Source organism: Chelon labrosus (genome assembly GCF_963514085.1).
Source record: "Chelon labrosus genome assembly, chromosome: 2".
Lineage (NCBI taxonomy): Eukaryota > Metazoa > Chordata > Actinopteri > Mugiliformes > Mugilidae > Chelon > Chelon labrosus.
This window is the reverse complement of record NC_140338.1, coordinates 23,719,216-23,742,579: the sequence shown is the minus strand read 5'-3', so window position 1 is coordinate 23,742,579 and position 23,364 is coordinate 23,719,216. Positions and strand designations below refer to the sequence as shown.

Below are 23,364 nucleotides of genomic sequence, written 5' to 3'. Positions count from 1 at the left end.
ACACAACAACAGCCACAGACTTTGGACAACAGCACACATTAGCTTTCCTGCTAATGTCTCCTTCTTCTCTAACTTGCACACATCTTGTTCTGCAGATCGAACTAAACAAACATCCAGTGAGGAAAAGTGCACTCTTACACTTCTTCTTCTCAAATGTTCTGCTTTTCCAAATGGCCAAACAGTAGTTTTTCCTTGTAGCTCCAAATATAAGTGAACAAAATGTATAAGTGAAAGACTTGAGCAGGCTTCATTTAAAGGCTAACAGAGGTGGAGTCATGACAGGGAGATGATGAAAGCCTCCAAAGGTGTATGAGGATGTGAATGTGGCTGTTGAAGATCAGATGATAACAAATAAAAACAGGCTGCAGAGAAAGTCTGACAGAGAGACGGTTCAGAGAAAGGAGAGATAGACATGAATAGAAAACTTGATGAAGGTGAAGTTGGAAAGTGTGATGATGTTGATGGGATCAGAAGCTGGCATTGCTGCTGCAGAGACAACCCACACAGCTGCTGTGGTGATTCAGGGTCAGTGTGAAGATTTCAAACAGCAGTTGGAGAAGAGACAGGACTCTGTTGGGATGACTGCAAAAAAATGCAAGTGAGACCAGTCAAAATGTTTGTGGTTTAGAGCCACAACAGAGTGTATAGAGCGGAGTGTATGAAGAGATCTCTGATCAATAAAGTCTGGACTGCAGCACAGACTCACAGACCTTCTGATGCTCCTGTTCATTTGAACCTGAAAAAAAGGTTTAGCTAATTTCCAGAGTCAAGGTTCTCTGGCTACAAAGGCTCAGTCTTCTCTGGCTTTTAGCCTCAACCCAGAAACTAGTAACAGAGTTCTACTGGAGGACGGTTAACATGTCAGAGGTACAATCAGGGACCAACGTGATACCAGACTTAAAGTCATTATTGAAACTTTAACATCTGTTCTGAAATACACAGACAAGTAGTGAAAGGATGCTAAAGCTGGTGTTACATGTTAATGGATTTAATCAGTGAGTGATGATGACTGTAGAAGACATAATGATGATCCTCTGGAAAGTCCAGACTGTAAACTGGAGACTCTGAGGTCAGCTCACTAATTTTTACCACTGTAGATCTGATATATGTTTAATTTCCAACTGATTTTAATTCATGCTCACCCAGAACTTTCATCCATCAATCTGCAACTTTCCTTTTTTTCAATACGAGTATTTGTAGTGGAAACTGTAGAAAATGTTCATTGTTAGTTGTTAAAGTCAATGAAGCTTAAAGGCTGTTAGGACAAAGTGATGTACATCTGCACATTAAAAACCTGAATACTCAATCTACATCTTTTATTCTTTATTCAGCTTAAGTGACTGCAGTTTGTCGGATATCAGCTGTGATTCTCTGGTCTCGGCTCTAAAGTCTAACCCCTCCCATCTGAAACATCTGGACCTGAGAAAAAAACTATCTGCAGGATTCGGACGTGAAGCAGCTGTTTATACTGTGTCCACAGAAAAAAAAAACTGAAAACTCTATTGTGAGTGGAGGGTTCCAGTCAGTCCATGCTGCTTTCGGTAGTATTGTCATAAACAGTCAGCCAATCAGATGAGCCAGAGGCTTGTTGTGGTCATGTGTTTGATTTGATGTGAAGATGGCTGCTATTATTGAGTTCAAGTGCCCAGGAAATAAAGCTGGATTCTAGCTGACAGCCATACAAAATATATAGACACAGTGGTGGCCATTAATCAACCTGTCCTACCATCAAATCTGATCTCAGATTGTTCTCTCATTTCAACACTAAAACACTAATCACAGCCCTGAGATCAGTCTGACTGAAGTCTGCACATCACAGAAACCATCATTACATCTAGTAACCATGTGCTCTTTCTATAGAGCAGAAACTCCACTGAGGTCCAGTCAACACATTTATATATATTTGCTCCAGTGCCTTAACAGCTGAAGTCTCTGCTGCTCTTTAAACTGGATGTGCTGCATCACTGGCTGACAGTTGATGAAGGGAGTCTCTGGAAACACTCATTTATCTCCTCTGTTCTTTCTTCTCTGTACAGATGGTATGAGCGTACAAGTATGAGATGAGAGAGGATGAGCAGTGTCCTGATGATCCAAGCAGCAGCAGCAGCTTGTGTATGAGACCCTGACTGCAGATAAATGTTGCAGAATAAACCACATGTTCAGCAGAAACAGGAGCAAAAACACACACATTATACTTACAGTGATGCAGCCAATGTTCAGTTTTACTGACTCAGCATATAGATGTGTTTCTGTTTCTGCTGTTTGCTTTATGGACTCCAGTGAGTGAACATTGTAATCTAAAACTTTCTGGACTTTTCTTTTATATTGCGTGACACAGTTGGAGCTTCTGTTTAGTTCTAGTGGATGTGTGCATATGCTGGATGTTGAAATAGAATTATGAGAACATTTGAGCTAACACTGGATCTCATTATGTTTTAAAAAGTGAAGGCTGATGTATGTGCTTCCTTGTACATGTGATATGACTTCAGAATCTATACTTCTCTAAGTAAGCCTCCCATAATAACATATATAAACATAAATCAATCTACTAGTTTCCAATTTGTTGTTTTTAATTTGCCTTTTATCCTCTTAATGTGTCTGAACTGAATCTTCTCCAGATAAGTTCTCTTTAATATCTTTCCATGTTGCTTGAATGGTGAACTTTAAACATCCCAATGATTTTGAATTTTAATTTTTATTTCTAGTTTTTGTAAGATAATAAACAAATACTGTGCTACACTCTGCTGACAAAATGAAGAAGATGTCAGTTAGATATATCGGTTAAATATGTGACATAGTTTGTACATAGAAACACTTCCTGTAAATATTATTATTGGGAAACCAACTGGTTACAGACTCTTGATTATCCAGATCATTTTACAGACAGTGATCTAACACCAACTGGACTCTCCTGCCGCCTGCCACAGGCACTGGACTGTCCTTCAGTTTTTGCAGACAGTCAAATAAACAAAGACACTGGGCAGTCGTGCTGTTTTTAGAGAGAGTGAACTAACCACACACACTAGACTTTTGCACTGTCCCACTGCCATAAGACAGTGAACAAACCACAGACACTGAACAGTCCCACAGATTTTAAAGATAACTAACCTGAGACACTGTCCGACTGTTTTAACAGACAGTGAACTAACACTGGACGGTCACACTTTTTTTTGCCGACAGTGAAGTAACCTCAGTCTCTGGACCGTCCCACAGTTTTTATAGGCATTGAAGTAACTACAAACAGTGGACTTCCCCACTGTTTTTTTAAACTTACCACAGACAATGGACTGAGTGTGGTGAAAAGTCTTCAAGAAAAAGTCTAGTTTCCTTTGTTTTAGCTTTGCTTTTGGATATTTTATAACCTGAGTGACTGAGAACCTTCACAGACACATGTTAGCTGGTGCTTTCCAGACCTGTCCATCCACCTTGACCTTCTCCATAATTTCTGTCAGTCTATTGTGAACTGATGTGGCCACAGCTCCAAGCCCAGAAGCCAGTCCGACATACATCCCCAGCCAACAAAGCTTTTGCAGTGGACAGGTGGTCCGGAGTGGCTCCGATGGGGATTGATTATGCCCTAGCAAAGATCTGCCGGCTCAGTCAAATTGTTTGGGTGGGCTTCATGTGGTGATGAACAGAGGAGAAACCACAACGTAGTCATGCACATCATCTGAGCAACAAGGAGTTGAATTTGTTTGCAACGATATAGCTCTCGGTTGTAGGAATATCCAATTAAATGCAGAAGTTTTTTATTTATTTTTTTCATCTCTATTGGTTGTAATACACCCCACAGTGAAATCCAAACGACGTGTTACCAGACTCATATTCTGATAAGAGGAGAGTCTGGTTATGCCAGGATACACAGCTGCTTGAGGATGCTGTACCTTCAAAATAGACAATGAAGTTTTTGGCACTTGCTAAAATTACTGTATATACAGTAAGTCAATATTTAAGTGAAGAGGAAGGTCTCAGTACAACAATAATGCTCAATTGTATGTTCTGCACTTATACCAATCCCAAGAGTTTTCTTAGTCAACATGACACTTGGAGGTTCAGTATCAGTATCTTGCTCAAGCACATGTTTAATAAAAGTTGCCAGTTCATAGTCTTGTAATCATCTTTGAGCGTTTCCTGACTGTCCAGCTCCACTAAGTCTATCCAACATTAACCTGCTCCGTATGTTTTCTTTTTATGGCAAATCAAATTTTATGGCATAAACGGCAGCTCAGATTTAAGTTTTCTGACGTTGCCTAAAGAAACGCTTAACAGGGTCACCCCTCTACACTGAAACACAGCCTCCCAGTTCTTGTAATGCATCGCCGTAGTAAGGCAAATGATTCCCTGAAGAGCCTGCGAAAGAGAGTCGGTACAAAGAACAGGAAACATATCCAAATGAGAAAGCTAAAGAAAATGAGAAAGAAAAATGAATGGTTGTTATTCTTATGAGGTAATTAAACATCTTCAGAAGGGACGGTTACACTGCAGCGGGTCAATTAGGAAAAAGGGATTCACACACACTTAATGTTTTAAATGCACAAGCAGAAGGTACATGTTGGCCAACATACAGTAATATGTAGATGTATAGTGATCACTCCCACACATTCACCTGACTATAGACAGACTTGCCTCATATCCTCCCACACAGCAAACACTATCTATGCTCACTGCAGATTCAGCTAAGTAGTATTTCTCTGTTGCTCCTCATAGATAACTTCTCTTGTTATTGGGTTCAAACATCAAAAAAGGAGAGATACCATCTTGAACAGAAGCACTGCTTTAATGCACATTTTCTCTCTCCCTCTCGCATACACACACAGATACAGTTTAGGCTCGGCTGGCTTTTTCTTCACCTTGAAAATAAGATTAAATTGTTATCGGATGTACCACCTGCACAGTGCTGCTCCGACTCTAACTGCAGATGCAACACATCTGGCTTAATCCCGAGCACAAGATATGCAACACACACCGAGCTTGAGCACACAGATTGACTACAGCCGTGCCTACAGAAACTCATTTAAATGGACTGTTACTCTAATGGAGGTGTTTTCTTTATGGGTACCCCTCTATTGCATTGATACATCAGTAGCCAGCAAGAGAGCAAGAAATCATCACGAAAATCTCTGCTAAGGGTCTGAAAGAAACTGGGAGGAAAAACTGACACCTAGTGTTCAGTTAAAATATTACAGTTTTGAAGACAATAACAAAGGTATTTTGAAATTTCTAAGATAACTGATCTAATTACTCATGATACATATAATTTAAGAGGTGTCAATACTTCAGAAAGGTGCACTGCTTCAAGGATCAGTTGATACAAATATAAGAATTATTTAAATCCAAATTATATATTTTGTTTGTTTTTATTATGAGTAAATATTTAATAAAAATAAGTGTTTACTGTTAAGAAAGGGCAGCAATTAATAAATTGGGATAAACTCACTTAAATCTCAAAAGTTCAATCCAAACTAAACTCCATAAAAAAAAAAAAAGTTGTGAAACATCTTGTTAAATGTTAAAAATTAAACGCAAATTTTTGAGAATTTGAGAATGTTGAGACAATACTATTATAAAGACTGATGATTACACTGAATACTTTGCAAGATTTCATTATGGATTGTTCAAGCGACACAGGGAAAAGAAATACTACGACCAATCAGAGCAACAGCTATTTTGCTTTCAAAATCTTTGACAACACACGCAATCACATGATCTAAACATTTTGTCGTACACAAAACAAACTCCACGGCGCCCAGATGACGCTCATGACTACGTCCCTGTTGCTCTTGTGTCACCTCTGCGTCACCGCATTAAACCTTCCCAAACTATTTTGATCGACCCAGATGATCTTCGCCTTGCATAATGAAAGCCAAACAGAGCGACTCCAAACCGAAACTCCACAACAAAAGCTGAGTGGGCGGGGAAATTCAGGATGACTTCCAGGCTAACTACTACTACTACCACCACTGAAGCGATATCTGAAGTTCTATTTCATTGAATTCAAGCAGCACTTTACAGGGAGATTTGTATAATTTTTGGAATTAAAAGGTTTTGAAACAAAATTTCTTCTGATAAATATAGGCCCTGATCAATGGTTGACAAGAGTTTTTGTGCTCACGTGTACACTGCAGTCATTTATTGACTAAAAATGGCAACCGAACTGTCATTGTGCATGACATACTTCACAACTTCAGCCTTTAATGACACTAACACACCTTTATGAGTTACTAGATGAACATTTCTGGAATGCACAGAAGAATTTGGGACAATCACTTTGAGACGAGTACACAGAAGCAGTCTTGCAATGCATCAAACAAACAGTACTGCACTGCAACGTAAACTCTGCACAATCTTAAAAACAAAAACACACACACACACCGAAGTTGTCTCTTTTTCACTAGCTGTCCTTAATCATACGTCCAGATGGATCCTCTGGTGGCGTTTCAGGTTACACTTCTGAGTGAAGCATTTGCCACAGGCCGAGCAGCAGTACGGTCTCTCTCCAGTGTGGACGCGTCTGTGGGCTTTGAGGTTGCTCAGCTTAGTAAAGCTGCGACCGCAGAGCGAACAGCAGAAAGGCCGCTCGCCAGTGTGAGTCTGCAGGTGGGCCTTCAGGTTGCTGGGGTGAGGAAAGCACTTGCCGCACTGGCCACAACACAGGAGGTGCCTGGGGCTAGCATGAGAGTCTGGATGGGCTGCGGTGTTGCCCTGAGGGGAGTTTGCAGACTGATGCTGGGATTTGATGCTGACCCACGGGACACCAGTTCGGTGTAGCGCTGAAGTTTGTCTGTTGCTGGACTGAGTTGGTCGTTGAACTCGTTGCACTGAAAGTGCAGCAGTAGTAGCTGCTTTGGATGTGGAGGGAATTCTGTTGAGATTTAAGTTTCCAACCTGAGAGTGAGAAATACCCAGGGCTGCAGAGGTGCTATTTGAAAGTGTGTGAACAGGCCTTTTCATCGGTCGGTGGAGATGATGTATAGCAGCATGCAACCTGTGACCTGCACCCACTTTAGAATGCAGCTTCATAACGTCCTGCAGAGTGGCTTTATGGGATATGTGGTTTGGTTTACGTGTTAGTGAGCTCACTCTCTGCTGCCTTCCTGAACTTGAGAAACATGCGATCCCAGGCTTTGTTATTTTCTTCTCTACATGATCGCTTTCCTCACCCCCATCAGAACCAACAACTTCCTCCTTAATAGTCACGCCCAACGTATTGCCGTGTTGCAGTCTTCCCTGTGGGGACGCTGAGGATGGAATATGGTCTCTGCCTGCAATAATCTGAACAACTGCTCTGGCAGAGTCTGACAGCGCGTGTTCCGTACGCTTTACATGACCCTCGGTTTTAACAGGATCCCGCTCTGTTTCTGCTCCAAGTCCGTGGTTCTGCAGCAATCCAGCTGCTGCGACAGTCAGGCCTGCCCAACTGTTCTGTTCCATTTCCAAAGATGAAGCTTGCGGTTGATCTGTAGCTGCCTGTGTTTCCTCCTGGCTTTCAGAAAACCCATAAGCAGTAGATACTTCTGGGTCTTGCTTAACAACAGTCCTCAGTATGTCCTCGTCTGTTTCTGGAGACCGCTTTGGTTGTGCTTCAGTCATCTCGCTAGAGCTGTCTGATTCGAATCCTGCTTCGTCTAGAAAGATTGATCAGAATGAAACAAAAGTTACAGCAATAACTTCACAAAATATGTAAGTAATAATCTCTTTAAATAAATATTTTACAATTACGTTACTGACAAAATAGATCACTTTAAAGTAGCTCAACTTTTTAATTCTAAATGGATTTGTTTATAGTGAGTAAAGACAAAGTTTTCCTCTTAACATATTTCTATACACTATATAATTCTTGTTTTTTTACTTTTTTTAAATATCTTACATATTAAACTCATACTGTATACAAACAGCCCAAATAATCTAAGTACATTATAACTGGTGGTAGTACTATAGATCCAGCACAGCAGTGCACATGCTGCCGTTCCAACTTTTCTCACAAATGTGCAAAAAACGTTTTATTTACATTGTACAGTGCTGCCAGTTTACAGAAACAGGGTTGCGGGTGCAAGTAATAATGCATGGTTTACGATATAAATAGACAGCGTCTTTACAATGCTCACCATCAAGAGGACCGCTCCACCCTCCCAAATGCAATGAAGAATAAGACGGCTGAGCTTCTTCCTCCTTCATGTCCATAGCTGCCATCTCATCTTCTTCTTCTCTTGCCTTAAAAGGAAACAGGGTTTTAATTCGCTCAGTCAGAGCCAATCTGCATAATGTATCAACATGCCACCAAGACCACATAATTAACCCCTATTTTACGTCAACACAACGTACATCACGTGACTGTGACTCCCTTTCAGGGCTCTGATTGGCTGCAGGATTTTCAGCCTCCTGTGATGACTCCGATATGAGGTCTTGTCTGCAGCTTGTTATCCATCTTTCAACAGAATCTCCCTCTTTTTTCACACTACAGCCCCTCAACACATCTGAAAAAGAGTAACTCTCTTATAATAATACAAGACAGTCATTATTTTTAAATGGTCTCATGTGGGTGGTTGTTCTTACCATCCTGCTGGCCTTTGGTCATTTCTTCTAAAGCATCTGTGGACAGTTCCACATCATCCCTTGCACAGTCCACACACCTCCCAGTCTTCCCTCCCTCTTTCCCTCCTTGGTCAGTGAATTTGCTCTCAGTCCACTGCAGCTGCATCCTCAGGGTCGCCACCTCTTGGCTCCTGCGCTTCACCTCCTCCAGGAAGACGTCCTCCACCAACCTGGTGACCTTAAACATTGCCGTCTTCAACACAGTCTCCATCACATCAGAGAGCTGGGTCTGAAATGTGGCAATGAGAGTGTCCATGTCCGACATGATGATGATGATGTGTCCCGTGTGTGACAGTGGCTACACACAGGAACACACACCGTGTATTTGTGTAGAAGAAAAATAAATGATTTAAATGTTGTTCTTGGAAAATTCTGCTACATGTTGTTGTAGACTGTAAGCCATTATCGCAGTCTCTATTCAACAGCACATTCACATAGTGTTGAAGGTATTCCAACTGACAAGCAATAACACGATGATTCTCAAATTATAAGCGTTAAAAGATGAAAGGGAGTCTTGTTTAGACACAGGAAATGAACTGAAACTGTCTGCGAGCTAATATGCCACCTTAGCTTAACGGTAGCATTCGTTTGCTAACCATCATTAGCATGAAACCGTAAACAAATCGAACTACGGTTGCTTTAAACTACATTCGAATCTAACGCGTCGATGTGTTTAGACGTGGGCTTTTGATTGCGACTTTAACTAGCTAAACTGATTAATGCTCACGAGTCATTAAACCGAGGAAGCTATAGTTAAACCCGCTTGTGATCCTTCTTGTTGCTCGTGGCGTCACGCGCCGTACGGTGGCCTCACCTGGACATACGGAATTACAAAACGCGTTTTAGAAAAGTGAAACCAACCATCTGCGCCAAGCTGACACTTTTGACTTAGTGTCACTGTTTGGAATAAAAATGTAATTTTGTCATTTCGAAGTTCATTATGTATCAGTTTATCACCATACATTTCTGCAGTAGTTTTAATGAAAGGAATGAAGGAGTGTTTTATTTGGAAAATTCCCCAATTTAGGATACAGCATGGCATGCTATGGGAATTAAATGCTCTTCTTCAGTGTTTCCTCTAAAGTTTTGGATATGTCTTTTTTTTTTAAGTTATTTTGTTTGTTTTTTTAGGCCTTTACTTCATACATACAACCTTCCAAATTAGGCTAGGGCCTGCCTTTATCGGAATCAAGAGTGGTTCTGCCTTATTGTCAGAATATTGTTTTTATCTGGGCATTTATGCCATTATTTGATACACTGAATTGGAGAGACACAGGAAGTAATGGGTTAAAGAGAGGGGATAACCCCAGCAAAGGGCAAAGACTGGAAATTAACTTATGCCCATATAAGCTTAGTAAATGGGGCGCCCACAGTCATGTTGGTATTTGTTGAAATGTATGGTGTTAACTGTATATTTATTAACCCCAAGTTGGTAAATTTTTCAGATGCTGTTGACAACGGTCAAATATTGACAGAGCCTGCAGAATTATGGTTGGAAAGTTGTTGGTTTTGTCTTCTTAAATATTTAGGCCTAAGCAAATAGTTGAAATTGTCCTTTAGTCATGTTAATGTCAGGAGACTAACTTTGGGTCTGAGATTATACCCATAAGATAAAAAAAAGACTACACAAAGTCCACCACACAAGTTAGAACCCCAAACATGCTTGTTATGAGTCCACGCAATAATCACATATCTTCAATGTAAAGTATTTATTTGTGCCCAACCTTTTACTGCTCTAATTTTTTACAGTGCATGTTAACTACAGAATTTTTTTAATACTATCTTGAGCGGCCACTCTTCAATTTGCGACACTGTGGAATTGAATCAGTTTTAAGACTCATCTCTAAGTTTCATAAGTGACCAGAGTATAATTTTTCTTTTTTTATGACCACATTTTCCCTTTCTAATAATTGCAATTTCTGATAATTGTACTTTAATGTGTCTTCAGTATCATTCACTTCATCCACAGGGACTCTTTTCTCACTCTGCACATCATCGCTTTCATGCTCCTGTATGTTCTACTGTATGAAGCATTTAATCTGTAGAAATAAATGGTAACTCATTAATCACTCATTAATCACTCATTATTAAATTATTATTATATTATTATTATTATTATTATATCAGCAGTCTCAGTACTTGCACAGGGACGTCTATGTTTACAAGCATGCTTATTTTTTCTAAAATTTAGAAACAATAAAAAAAAGCCATTTTTTTAAGTTTTGTAAGAAAATCTTTTAGTGATCACAAAGATAATGTTGCTCAGCTTCTTTAATTTTACTCAAAGGTACATGGTAAGAATAAGACTTTTTTTCTTCGAAAATCAGAAATTTAATTTAATACCTTACATTTTTCATATGAACAAAAGGCTCTTGAATAACAAATGAGAAGAAGATAAAAAAAGAATCTGACCAAAAAACATCCATGGTTCATAAATGTAAACATTGATTTTTAAATCTCCTTATACAAACACAAACAATATTTAATTCTTTTTTTTTTTATCCCTCATATTATAGATCTGTCATGTGTTTGCGCTGGTGTGACTTTAGATGATCCAGGCGTTTGAAACTGAGGCCACAAACAGCACAGCAGTATGGTCTTTCCCCTGTGTGGGTACGCTGATGAACCTTCAATATGTCTGCCCGTGTAAAGCTCTTATCGCACATGCTGCACTGATGGGGTTTTTCCTGCGTGTGAATTCTCCGGTGTAACTTCAGATTCCAGAGACGGCTGAACTTGTTCCCACATACAGTGCAGCAATACGGTTTGTCACCCGTCTGACCACATTTATGTGTCTTTAGGTCTGAAAATGAAGGGAAACCTTTACCACAATGGCTGCAGAGGTGAAGCCCCTGCCCTGAGTGAATCCTCTGGTGGACTTTGAGGTTACAGGCTTGAGTGAATGTCTTTCCGCACTGGGTACAGGTGTATGGGGGCCCCCGTGCGGTACCTTTGTGTGTCTGTTTGTGGGCCTTGAGTGAAGATGAATCAGGGAAGGACATGGCGCACTGGTTAGATGTGTGTCTCCTCCCTCCTCTCCCTGCTGCCTGATGCTGCAACCTCTCTCCCAAATTTAGGGTATCACTATATGTACCCGAGGGCCCATACATATCCTCTGTGCCATCTATAGATGGGTCATTCCGAATGCCCGGACCATGGAAGGGCAATCTGTTGCCTGGATCACCAGATTCCTGCTCAGGGTACAAGACGTTTGAGTCCTGCAGATACCCTTCCTCGTTAATCAGCAAACAGCCAAATTCTCCACTTACATTAATGTTGGTCCTTGAGGGCGAACCTGCAGGTGAACTCATCGCATCTTTTCTATTCCGTTGGGCGCCTGTCTGGTAAACTTGATGCTCAGCTCCTTCTGGTGCTTCTACATCCTCATCATAGTGGTCGACATAATTCAGACTCTCACCAAGGTGGGATGGTGAACCATGTAACCCATCAAAGTTATCCATGTCTATCATGCCGGCATCTCCATAGCCCGTCTTGTCAAAGCCACCTAAGTCTTCCAGGCCATACCTGTTTTGGAACAGAGGTTCAGATGGGTCTCCTGAGTGTCGTTCTTGGCTTGATTCTGGTCTCTGGTCAAAGCCAGCTTCCCAGTTTGCATGGCACTTTGGGATTTTCTGGTCACTGAAACACTTACTGGGCCCCGGAAGGCCAGGGGAATCTGTTTCTGTAACATGAGAGGAAAAGAGAACTTTCAAGCTGTTATATCCAACACAAAAAGAGACAGTTGAGAGAATAGTATATCCAACTCCAAACTGGCAGGTGCAGGATTTTAGTATATAGATGCAATGTACTTTGGGAACATAGGTGAACTGTTGTTTCTGGAGATCTGTTTATTTTGGAAGTTTTTTTATTTTTTTTAACCATCAGAGGCTCTGTCTATTTAACATCATCATATAACACAGTGCATGTGATTGAAGAAGCTCAGTGTTGTTTGAAACATAATGTTTTTTGGTGACAATGACGCCATCACCATATGAACCCTTAAATTAGTGACTTTGCATCCAGTATGGCTCACAATATTTATTTTTTTATAATATTCTAATTCATCGTAGTAACATTTATGTGACTTACAGTTTGTAATGTTGTGAATTTTTTTTCGTATCTGTTTGCACACAGACTTACCATCTAACGTGACACCCCACTCTTGCGACTGGAGAGCTTCCTCTTTGAGCAGTCTATCAAACTTATCACCGTGTACAGGTGGTGACTGGAAGACATAAAGAAAAACAATATTAATACTTCTCACCTTCTCATTGGACTTCTCACCTCAAGAGGAACTAGAATCTTGGCATTAGATCAAGGGACAGAGCTTGGACAACAGTGATTTGTATTCATAACTTGGTTTATGAAGGGTATATAGTGTGTCTACCTCTGCTGCTTTTGTGGCACTGTGGGCCTCTTGTTTTGCCACTTCAACATCATGACTAGATGCCTCTCCATCAGTGCCCTGGGAACCTTGTGTTTTTTCTAGAAGAGCACTCTCCTGTTTCAGGCTTTTCCCTGATAAAGAAAAAGGTACAAATATGTATACCAAATATCAAATTGTTCAGTGTGTAATTGTTCATACTTAAAAGAGGTGCAATCGATATAATTTTTTTAGAATACATATATAAACCGATCAGGCTGAACATTATGACCACCTTCTTGGGCATGGGCCTTCTGGGGGTGTCCTGTAGTGTCTGACAACAGAATGTTGTTAGTAGGGGCCTTTGTGTCCTATGGGTTGAGGGGAGGGGCGTATGTGGATCAGGCTTGTTCCACTGCATCCCACTAAGGATCTAGTGAATTTGGAGGCCAGGTCAACATCTTGTGCTGTTTTTCATGTTTGTTTTAGTAGTTCCTAAACCGTTTTTGTGTGTATGTCTGTGTCGGGCTGCATCCTGCTGGGGATGACTGCTGCCATCAAGGAGTGTCATTGCTACAGGGTGGGGGTGCCTGGTCTGGTCTAGGTGGGTGGTACGTGTCTAAGTAACATCGACACGAATGCCAGGTATGAAAATCTCCCATCAGAACATTGGATTGTCACAAAATGGTCAATGTTAGTTATTTCACCTGTTAGTGGTCATAATGCTATGCCTGATTGGTGTATATAAATGTGTTAGACAGGCCTGTCTGTTTTATTTATTGGTTTTGATAAATTTGCAAGTTTCAAACTTCTGCAAGCAGTTTTTTTTATAGTTGAATCTTATAAATCATCACATAATGTAATTCATAAGCAGATGAGGATTTAACATAGCTGAGTAACACCAGACACACTTACCCGTCGCTCTGGGTTTGTCCTCATCGGATGCACCGACTCTTCCGCAGTCAGTGCATCTCCCCCTCCTGTCTCCTTCTCTTTCTTTACGTCGACTCTCCGACCACTTCAGTCGCCTCTTCAGAGATTCAACCTGCTCCCTGCACCGCGTTACCTCTTCCAAAAAACTATCTTCAACCAACCGTGTGATCTCGTACATGGCAGCCTTGAAGACCGTCTCCATGACACCAGAAAGTTGGGACTGAAACGTTACTATAGTCTCAGCCATTATATCACCACAGTGTGATGTGAGCCGGTAAAGAGAAGGAAACTGTCGACTGACACTTCAAAGCCTCCAGCAGAGAGGCATTTGTTGTCCTCAGATTACGTCCGCGTATTTAAGGTGGATGTGTCCGCTTCTCAGACTCGTCTCTCCGTCTTTTAGTGTACTCACCCTTAAACAGGTTGCATATATGCACTAGTTGTCTACATTTGCCGCTTGGTTAATTCCATCACAGCAAACCTGCTGTTAAACGAATTGGTGATGCTAACGTTAGCAAACTAGCTTATTTTGTGTTTTCGTAAATATTGAACGTTTCAGAACACTATGTCATAAGCAACGTAAATTACCTTTATTATTACGCACGTAGTTTCTCTTTAGTACTAAACTGTTTTGGCAGCGAGCGTAATAATATCGCAAAGCTTCTGTTTTCTTCCGGATTCCGTAAACAAATGCACTTCCTGTATTTAAAGTACGGGTCGTGATTTGGGACAATCATCATGTGCATCGGCGCGTTAAAGAATAACGCTCCTTCTTCTTCTTCTTCTTCTTTGTTTATTGGCAGATTACATCTCTTTGGTGCATACCGCCACCAACTGTACAGGAGTGTGCAAAGGGACTTGGCATACTATCATGGTACTCTATGGTTGAAGAGGAAACGTTATATTTATAAAAAAAAAAAAATAAAATAAAAAAATAAATAAAATAAAAATGGAAAAAAAAAAAAGGATCCTAGATCCTTTTAATTAAACCTGTGTCATTCAGAAAAATGAATAAGGATTTGATCCTGTCTCTTTGCATTCCTTCTTCCTTAAGGATGTTCTCAATCCCATTTTCAGCCTCTCTTTCTTTCCATTGCTGCCTGTGTTCTGTGTATTTTTTGCACCTAAATAAAATATGGTCTACATCTTCTATAACATGACATTCAGAACATAAACCATTACTCTTCCCAATTAATCTTAGTGTACCATTAAGACCTGTGTGACCCAATCTTAGTCTACTATACACCACCTCTTCCCTTCTGTTGATACATACTGTTATTCTTTTCCTCCATACATTTTTTTGAATTGTGTGATAATGCCTTGCATTGTACTCTACCTCCCATTCATTTTGCCATTTCAGTATACCTTCTGATTTAATTTTAGATTTGGCTTCTCCCTTCCCCATTGAAATATTGATTCCTATATGTTCTTTTTTCAGCACATCCTTAGCTATTTTGTCAGCCACTTCATTCCCCTTTATCCCGACATGTGCTGGAACCCAACAAAACTGAACCAATATTCCAAGGTTCTTTATATTCAATAAAATATGTCTTGCCTCTATTACCAAGTCCTCTCTTACTGATTTTCCTGTTTCAAAACTGGTTAATACTGCCAAGGAGTCAGTACATATGACAGATCGTAGTGGCTTGATTTCTTCAATCCACCTCAATGCAGTTATTATTCCTGCCAGCTCTATAGAATATATTGATAGGAAATTATTCAATCTATAACCATATTTTTTCTTAAATGTAGGAATATATATCCCAATTCCACAATGACCATCTTGAGGATCTTTTGACCCATCTGTAAATATTTTAATAAAACCATAATATTTAGACAGAAGATGTCTTTGGCTGTATTCTGCAAGGTTTGCTTCATTAGGCTGTTTTGCTTTTTCCTTCAACAGTTCTACATCAATGGATGGCACAGGCAGCATCCATGGAGGAACTGAACTCAACACTAGAGCAGGGCTAAACTTGAAATCTAAAATTCCATACTCTCCTGCTGTATTTGTAATGTGCCATCCAAAACCAGAACTCTTTGAATGGTATTCCCAACATGCATTAAGGATTGTTAAGGCAGGATTATTTACACTTCCTTTAAGTCTCACCCAATATGTTAAGGACAACTTATCAAATCTAAATTTAAGTGGAGTTTCTTCAGCTTCAACTAATAGAGCACAAGTAGGAGTTGTTTTAAACGCTCCTAACGCAATTCTTAAACCTTTAAATTGCACTCTATCAAGTTTCCTGAGAGATGTTGCACATGCAGAACTATATACTATGCATCCATAATCTATATTTGATCTGATTAATGCTTTGTAGATGTTCATTAATGATTGTTTGTCTGCTCCCCATTGCTGCCCAGAAATCATCCTCATAAGATTTAGTACTTTTTTACATTTAGTTTCTACATGAACTATATGATGTTTCCATGTCATTCTTTCATCCATGTAGATTCCAAGATATTTAAACTTATTCACTCTTTCCAGTTGCTGATTATATAACATAATTTTAAAATTCTCTGGAACCTTCCTTCTTGTGAAGAACATTATCTTCGACTTAGGTAAAGAGAATTTAAATCCCCAGTCTAGTCCCCATTGTTCTATTATTTCTATTTCTTTTTGTAACCTTCCAACAATATATGGAACATTCCTCCCTCTTTTCCATACTACAGCATCATCTGCATACAACAGACCTTCACCTCCCTTTTCAAATAAATCATTAATCATAATATTAAATAAAATAGGACTGATAACGCTCCCCTGGGGAATTCCACTTTCCACCACATATTCTTCTGATAACTCATTACCTACTCTGACCCTCAAAGTACGATGAGATAAGAAATCCAAAATGAAATTAAACATCCTCCCATTTATTCCAATCTTTTCCAACTTAATTAATAGACCCTCTCTCCACATGGTGTCATAAGCTTTTTCTATGTCCAGAAAAACGGCTACCATCACCTCCTTCATGACTAGAGACTTTTCAACTTCATTACACAGTTTAACAAGAGCATCTGTTGTTGATTTATTTCTTCTAAATCCTGTTTGGTAACTTTTAAGCAGGGATTTCTTTTCCAAAAAATAATTCAAACGGCCCACAACCAATTTTTCCATAAGCTTTCCTAGGTGTGAAGTTAGAGCTATGGGTCTATAATTACCTGGATTACCAGCATCTTTCCCTGGTTTAGGAAATGGGAGAATTATAGCCTTTTTCCATATCTTAGGTAACTTTCCTTCTTTCCAAATTTCATTAATTAGCTCAAGAATCTTTTCCAGTACTTCCTCAGGAAGTTTCCTGAACATAGCATAGCACAGATTATCACATCCTGGTGAGGAGTAACCTGTATTATTTACTGCCATTTTCAATTCTGACATATTAAAGCCATCATCAAGTATAGACTCAGTTTCAGATTTAGCATTTAAAATACCTTCATTCGCCTTTAAAATTTCCTCTTTCCTTTTTTTAAAACTATCTTCCAAGTGCTCTCCTTTATGTATTTCAGCAAAACATTTCCCCAACATATTAGCCTTTTCCTTATCTGATATAGCTTTACGATTTGTTTCATCAATTAGTACAGGAATATTTGCTGTTTTATATCTACCTGACATCTTTTTTACCATCATCCACATCTTATCTAATCTAGTCTCCCTTCCAATTGTGGAGCAAAACTGCCTCCAAGATTCCCTTTTAACCTCTTTAATTACTTTCCTTGCTAGAGCCTTCTTTCTTTGGTATTCTATAAGATTATCTGTAGTTAAAGTTTTACGCAGTTTTTTCAAAGCTTTATTTCGTTCTTTAATAACTTCTTTACATTTATCATTCCACCATGGAACATTGACTCTTTTCTTCTGGCTTTTACTTATAGGGATGGCCTGACTAGCTGCATTCAAAATGAGGATACTTAAATTATCATTCCTCTGATCTATAGTTTGTTCTACATTTGGAATATTCTTAACCTTTTCATTGCAATTTGTTAAATATTTCTCCCAATCTGCTTTCATAAAATGCCATTTATGATGAATGTAACTTTCTTCAATCTTCAGTTCAACTTCAATTTTACAAAAAATAGGAAAATGGTCACTACCAATACTTGTGTTCTGATCAGTCTCCCATTCACATATACTTGCTATTTTCCTATCAACTAAAGTCAGGTCAATACATGAGGTTTCATTTTTGTATATATTTATTCGTGTTCCACTACCCTTATTTAAACATACTAACATTCTGTCATTCATCATTTCCTCTACAGCCTCCCCATTTAAATCTGTATGTTTACTTCCCCATAAGCTATTGTGTGCATTAAAATCCCCACACCAAATTTCTCTGTGAGACCTTTTAATAATGTTCCTCAGCAACTCATTTGTTAGAGCTTTACATGGATTATAGTAGTTAACAATTGTGTATTTGCCATTATCCCCATTAAAAATTTCAGTCACTATACATTCATGTTCTTTAGCTGTACCCAACTGTCTATATGGTATTCCTTCTCTAATAAAAGTCATACACCCTCCTCCTCTCTCTTTATCCCTGTCATGTCTGATACTGATATAACCTTTTAAAACAAATTCTAACTGTGGTTTTAGCCATGTTTCCTGAATACATATGATATCTGGTTTATTATTTAATTCATGTATATACCTTTTAAACTCCTGTCCATTTGCTATTAGACTTCTTGAATAACGCTCCTTGGTCAGACACCGGTTATTAAAATTCTTCAGTGGATAGTAATATAAATGGGGTTTACAATTTTGAGTTAAAAAAACAAGAGATGGTCACCCATTGTCAGTGTTTGCGATATATAATATCCCTGTAGGTCTATTTTGGTCAGACTAAGATTATGGTTGTGTTGTATTCAGGAGAGTTTCATGTTTATCCATAAGAAGCATTGACAGAAGTCAATACTTCAGGTGGAAGCTGGGGCAATGTCTCTTTTTATTTTATTTTTATTTTTTATTTATGTATGACATCTGGAATATAAAATGTACAGTATACCGCATGCTGTATGAGCTCTTTACCAGTTGGTGGCGGTAAATCGATGTTTTTCAGCTGCCAAGAATACGCCTCGAAGAAGAAGAAGAAGCTGTCGCAGGCGAAGAAGAAGTATATGTGCGTCACACACAGCGGGGACTGAAGCGTCTGTCCATGTGAAGGAGCCATGTTGAGGCACTTTGTAATGCCTTGTTTTTAAAAACGCCATGGGGAATATGTTATCTAACTCTTTCGCTTAACGAAACCCGGGGAGTCTGTAAACCACGCCAAGATGTCGGCGGACGACTTTCAGACGAAGTACTCGTCTTTCATGGAGAACATGATGAAGAGTGCCGTCGAGGAAACCAGGAAACTTTTCGAAACTATGGTGGACGAGCTGAAGGCAGAGATATCCAAAATCAAAAAGGAGAACGAGGACCTTAAAACAAGATGTAGCCAGTTTGAGAAAGCGAAAAGTCAATCGGATGTGTACACCACAGAGAACAGTCCTCGTCCTGGGCAAAGCTGCGGCTCTGAGAAACGCGACACCGCCGTTCAGTGTGGTGAGTTATATAATCCATGTTAGCTACGACAAGATACATAATCCCAACCCGTTTAAATAGCTAATTTCACAACTAGTGGTATCTGCAACACATGTAACAGTTCCTTTCCGGTGTGTCTGCTCATCGGTACCATAGCATAGTCTTATCTGGAGAGTGCGCTCCATAATTGGAGGGAAACCATACTAACGGTCAGTTGGCTTAGGAACAGGGGGCGTAACAACAGTCTCACAGCATTTTGACTGTATTCACCACTAAACTGCTTATTTGCACATTTATATGCATTTAAATTACACAAAATCTTCGCTGTATAAAAGATGGAAGGTTGACAAAAATATAAAGGTTAACACCAGAACAGAAAGCACATAAGACATACCATACTGACTTGTTTCCTGACCCCTCCCTGTACCTGTACCCCAGTCACCCCAGATCACCCTTCACTCTCTGCTCGAACCCCTTAATAATGCCTTGCGAAAATGCAGACCTCCAAGCAGTATTTTAATGGATGGTTGATTAACTATTTACTTAGACTACTAATGATTTTGTTAACTTACAATTAAATATATTTACATATAAATAAGTTAGTTAATAATAACTAAAATAATAATATTTCATGTTTGTAATTAAATGTTCCCTCATAATGGCACATTGAGTCTAACCTAATTAGGAAAGATGCTATATTCTGCCGCTGAAATCCACCTGTGTTGATTACCTGTAAAATGTTGCTTACACCAATTTAGGGCATACTGTTATTGAAGGATCTGTTATTTAGTGTCCTTCCTTAAATAGATTGCTTGTTATACCTATTTGGTATACTGAGTGTAGCTACAAGAAAAGCCATCAATAAAGCGTAATTTATAGTACTGTGGCACATTGAAAGCGTAGCTACGGTGTAGGGGGTTCCGTCGTCGAAAGCATTTATACCTGCCTGAATGAACTTTCTCTATGGCAAAGGCCTTAGTTTGTAAAGTTGTAAAGAGAGGGTCTGTTCAGACTTTGCATAAAGATTCGATCTGGGTAATCCGATCTCGAGTGGCCAGCGTAAAAGACTGGTGGGAACACTCTCAGGGTGCATTGAGACCACATTTGAGAGGTCTGATCAGTGACTACATTTGGGGGTGGTCTGAGTTGCATGTGTCCCCATTTGTCCGCATTAAAGACCCCCTACTCAAGAGGGGTGCTCCTGCGTAAGAAAAAAAGAAAAAAGCCACATTACCCGCTATTATGAATGATTGCCCATAAATGAAAAAGCACTGTGATGTCTGTCCATTACTAATTAGAACCTTTTAAAATATTCTGTCCTTGTAGCTGTTAATTTATTAAGTAATAAATAAATTTAATCAAGACTAAACAAATTAAAGTATTTAATATATAAACAGCTGCGTGTGGTTAAGTACTTATTTCTTCAATCACCGGTGCATTTACCTTTATTACCATAGATTACGGTGTGTATGGAAACATCCAGGGTTGGAGGCATAATTGTGTTTTGTGCAGGTCTAACTAACGTCAGGGCGGAGATCAGTAAAGAATAACGTGTGTGCCAAAGTCATGGCGCCCACACTAAAAACAGTGCTGTTCTCAGTTCTGGAGCAGTGGTAGAGTAGCTCTAATATTCTACTGTGCCACAGATGATGGTGCTTATTTACATACAGAGCCCAAAACTGAGCTTGCATTTGGAAATGCATATTATTACCAGGTCTGAACACACGTACCTAAAGCTGGCCACTTGTGATCGGATTGCTCAGATCACATTAAGGTCATCAAAACCATTTGGTTGTCGGGTCATAGTCAGTTCCCAATGGCACGACTCCAGACCAACTTTCTGCCGCAGGTATTTAGAGGGCTGGGAAAGTTGAGCTGGCTTCCAGGCTACAACAGATGAAGACGTAACTATCACTCTCAGGCACTTACACCTAATGATGTTATGTTCTGAGATGATCATACATAGCAATTGTGATGCTGTGATGCAGCCTTTCCTTTCTTTTTCTTTTTTTAAAACATCCGTTTTATTAGGTACTTGTTAAAACAATTCCCACGCTTTTCAGAACTGGGGTAGGGGTTACTTCACCACTAAGCACATTGTCTTTATTTTGAATTCGGTTACTTGGCTGCATGGAGAGCATGTCATCACCACGTCAACAGGCAGGGGTCTGTATTGAAAATAATTTATTAATACCAGTGCCATTATTGATTCTGACAATCAGTTCAATACTTTATCGATTCCCTTATTGATTTCTCATCAATTTTATGTGGGGCTGGGTGCTGATAGGCATGTCAAGCTGGCTAGCGTTTTATAAAATCCTCTAAACTTGCCTGCATGGTTCTAATGTTATTGTTACCTAGGACATTACTTAAGAGCTGCTTGATTGGGACTCAGTGGCACCGTGAAGCATACTTTTCAAATACATCGCCTGGAAATTAAGCCTTTATTGTACAGGACAATGTTACGACTTAGTGCTGGTGTGTGGACCCTTACTTGGATTAACATTTTACAGACACACAACTACCACTGCTGTCTTTCTTCTGTTTTGGCATAATACTTCTCTTTAAGTTTCCAGCACCGGAGACACACAATTTGACATTGTTTTGTAAAATACAACAGTCAGAAAAACACAAAAGCAAAGAAATTGTTAAGTTTGGTGACATGCGATTCTGATATATCTTGAGTTTTGGCAACGATTCTTAACCGCAACCAGGTTTTGATTCTTATCCCTGGCCCAAGGTGATATTTTGAATTTGCTTCAACTGCACAACTAACTCTCCAAAACCAGAGATATTGAGGTTAATCTTCCATCTGGGAGGAGACTTTTGATGTTTGCTAAAAAAACAACAGAAAAATATAAACTGTTTCAGATAAGTGGTTGCACAAAAAATTTATAGTTTCAGCTCTAGCTCTTTGAAGGCCAAATAGTAACTTCAAATAACATAAACTGACCTAGCACATGTATCATAACACTTGCACGCCAAAAGGTAAAAGCAAATCCAAGCAAACAGCCTGATACAGTTTTACCGTACATACTATCCCGCCACATACTTCAGTGATGTTCAGCTTGAGTTATTATCTTTTTTTTTTTTTTCTCTGAATGATAGTCTGAACGTCAGGGGTTGTACTGTGTTTTTGTGTTTTATTTTCAGACCTAGTCCCTTTCTGCACCATGCTGGTAGAGCAATGTCAACCACTGAGACATTCATCATCACAAAACAAAGAGCAGCAATACGCTTATGAGCAGATGGAATATGGTTTGCAGGATCATAACGCTATCAGTCATGAAGAGGGGAATAATCAGATGGCAATTATACTTGTCAAACAGGAGGTACGTGTGGAGCATATCACCATAACATTATTTAGCCATTTATGTGTTCTCAGAATTTTTGTTACCCCCCATGCAGGAATCACTTAGCAATTCTCCACAGTTTGTCTTCAAGCAAGAGGAAGTTGAGCCCCCTTTGCTCCGTGGTGATAATGCAAGTGAGGAATTTAAACTGTTTAACATATATTGCAAAGTCTTCAATATTTGGCAAGGTTTACTACTGAACCATCCTCAACAGTTTCTTTCAATTCTGTTCATCCCTTATGTTGTTATCACTGCTATGCCTAGGTTCGACACAGACGTCTGTTAGTGGATCTGAAAATGAAGTACCTTTGATCATCAAGGAATGTTCAACGGAAGAAATGATACCTCCTCAAAAAGAAGAAGAGACTGCTATTGTCTTGGAACCACCATGTTTGGGAATGGATAGCAGTTTACAGAGTGTCCCAATCCAGTCACCTAACCCTGAGGATTCACTATTTTTTTCTCTTGCTGCATTAAAAGATGATGTTAAATCTGGTCAAAAGATATCAGTAATAGGAGCACAGGAAGAGCTCCCAGCATCTGAAACGCACCAGCTTGTGCCCCAACAGTGTCAAAGAGATGGTCAAACATCAGTAAAGCTGCAACAA

The 23,364-nt window shown here is 39.4% G+C and overlaps 2 protein-coding genes across 2 annotated transcripts; one reads left to right on the top strand and one right to left on the bottom strand.

Moving 5' to 3' along the window:
- Nucleotides 1–3,842: 3,842 nt before the first annotated feature.
- On the bottom strand, nt 3,843–14,658 carry LOC311494666 (uncharacterized protein). Its single transcript, XM_084553837.1, has 8 exons — nt 13,871–14,658; nt 12,980–13,110; nt 12,733–12,817; nt 11,106–12,274; nt 8,554–8,890; nt 8,323–8,474; nt 8,106–8,211; nt 3,843–7,625 (listed from the first exon to the last, which is right to left on the bottom strand). The coding sequence occupies exons 1-8, from the start codon at nt 14,133–14,135 to the stop codon at nt 6,406–6,408; spliced, it is 3,465 nt and encodes a 1,154-aa protein (XP_084409963.1). The 5' UTR covers nt 14,136–14,658; the 3' UTR covers nt 3,843–6,405.
- Nucleotides 14,659–18,573: 3,915 nt separating this feature from the next.
- On the top strand, nt 18,574–23,068 carry LOC311494660 (uncharacterized protein; the record flags this gene model as incomplete). The annotated part of the gene is made up of 4 exons (XM_084553829.1): nt 18,574–19,424; nt 22,557–22,735; nt 22,789–22,890; nt 23,021–23,068. Exons 1-4 carry the CDS (start codon nt 19,154–19,156, stop codon nt 23,066–23,068), a joined length of 600 nt encoding a protein of 199 aa, XP_084409955.1. The 5' UTR covers nt 18,574–19,153.
- Between the last annotated feature and the right edge of the window lie 296 nt (nt 23,069–23,364).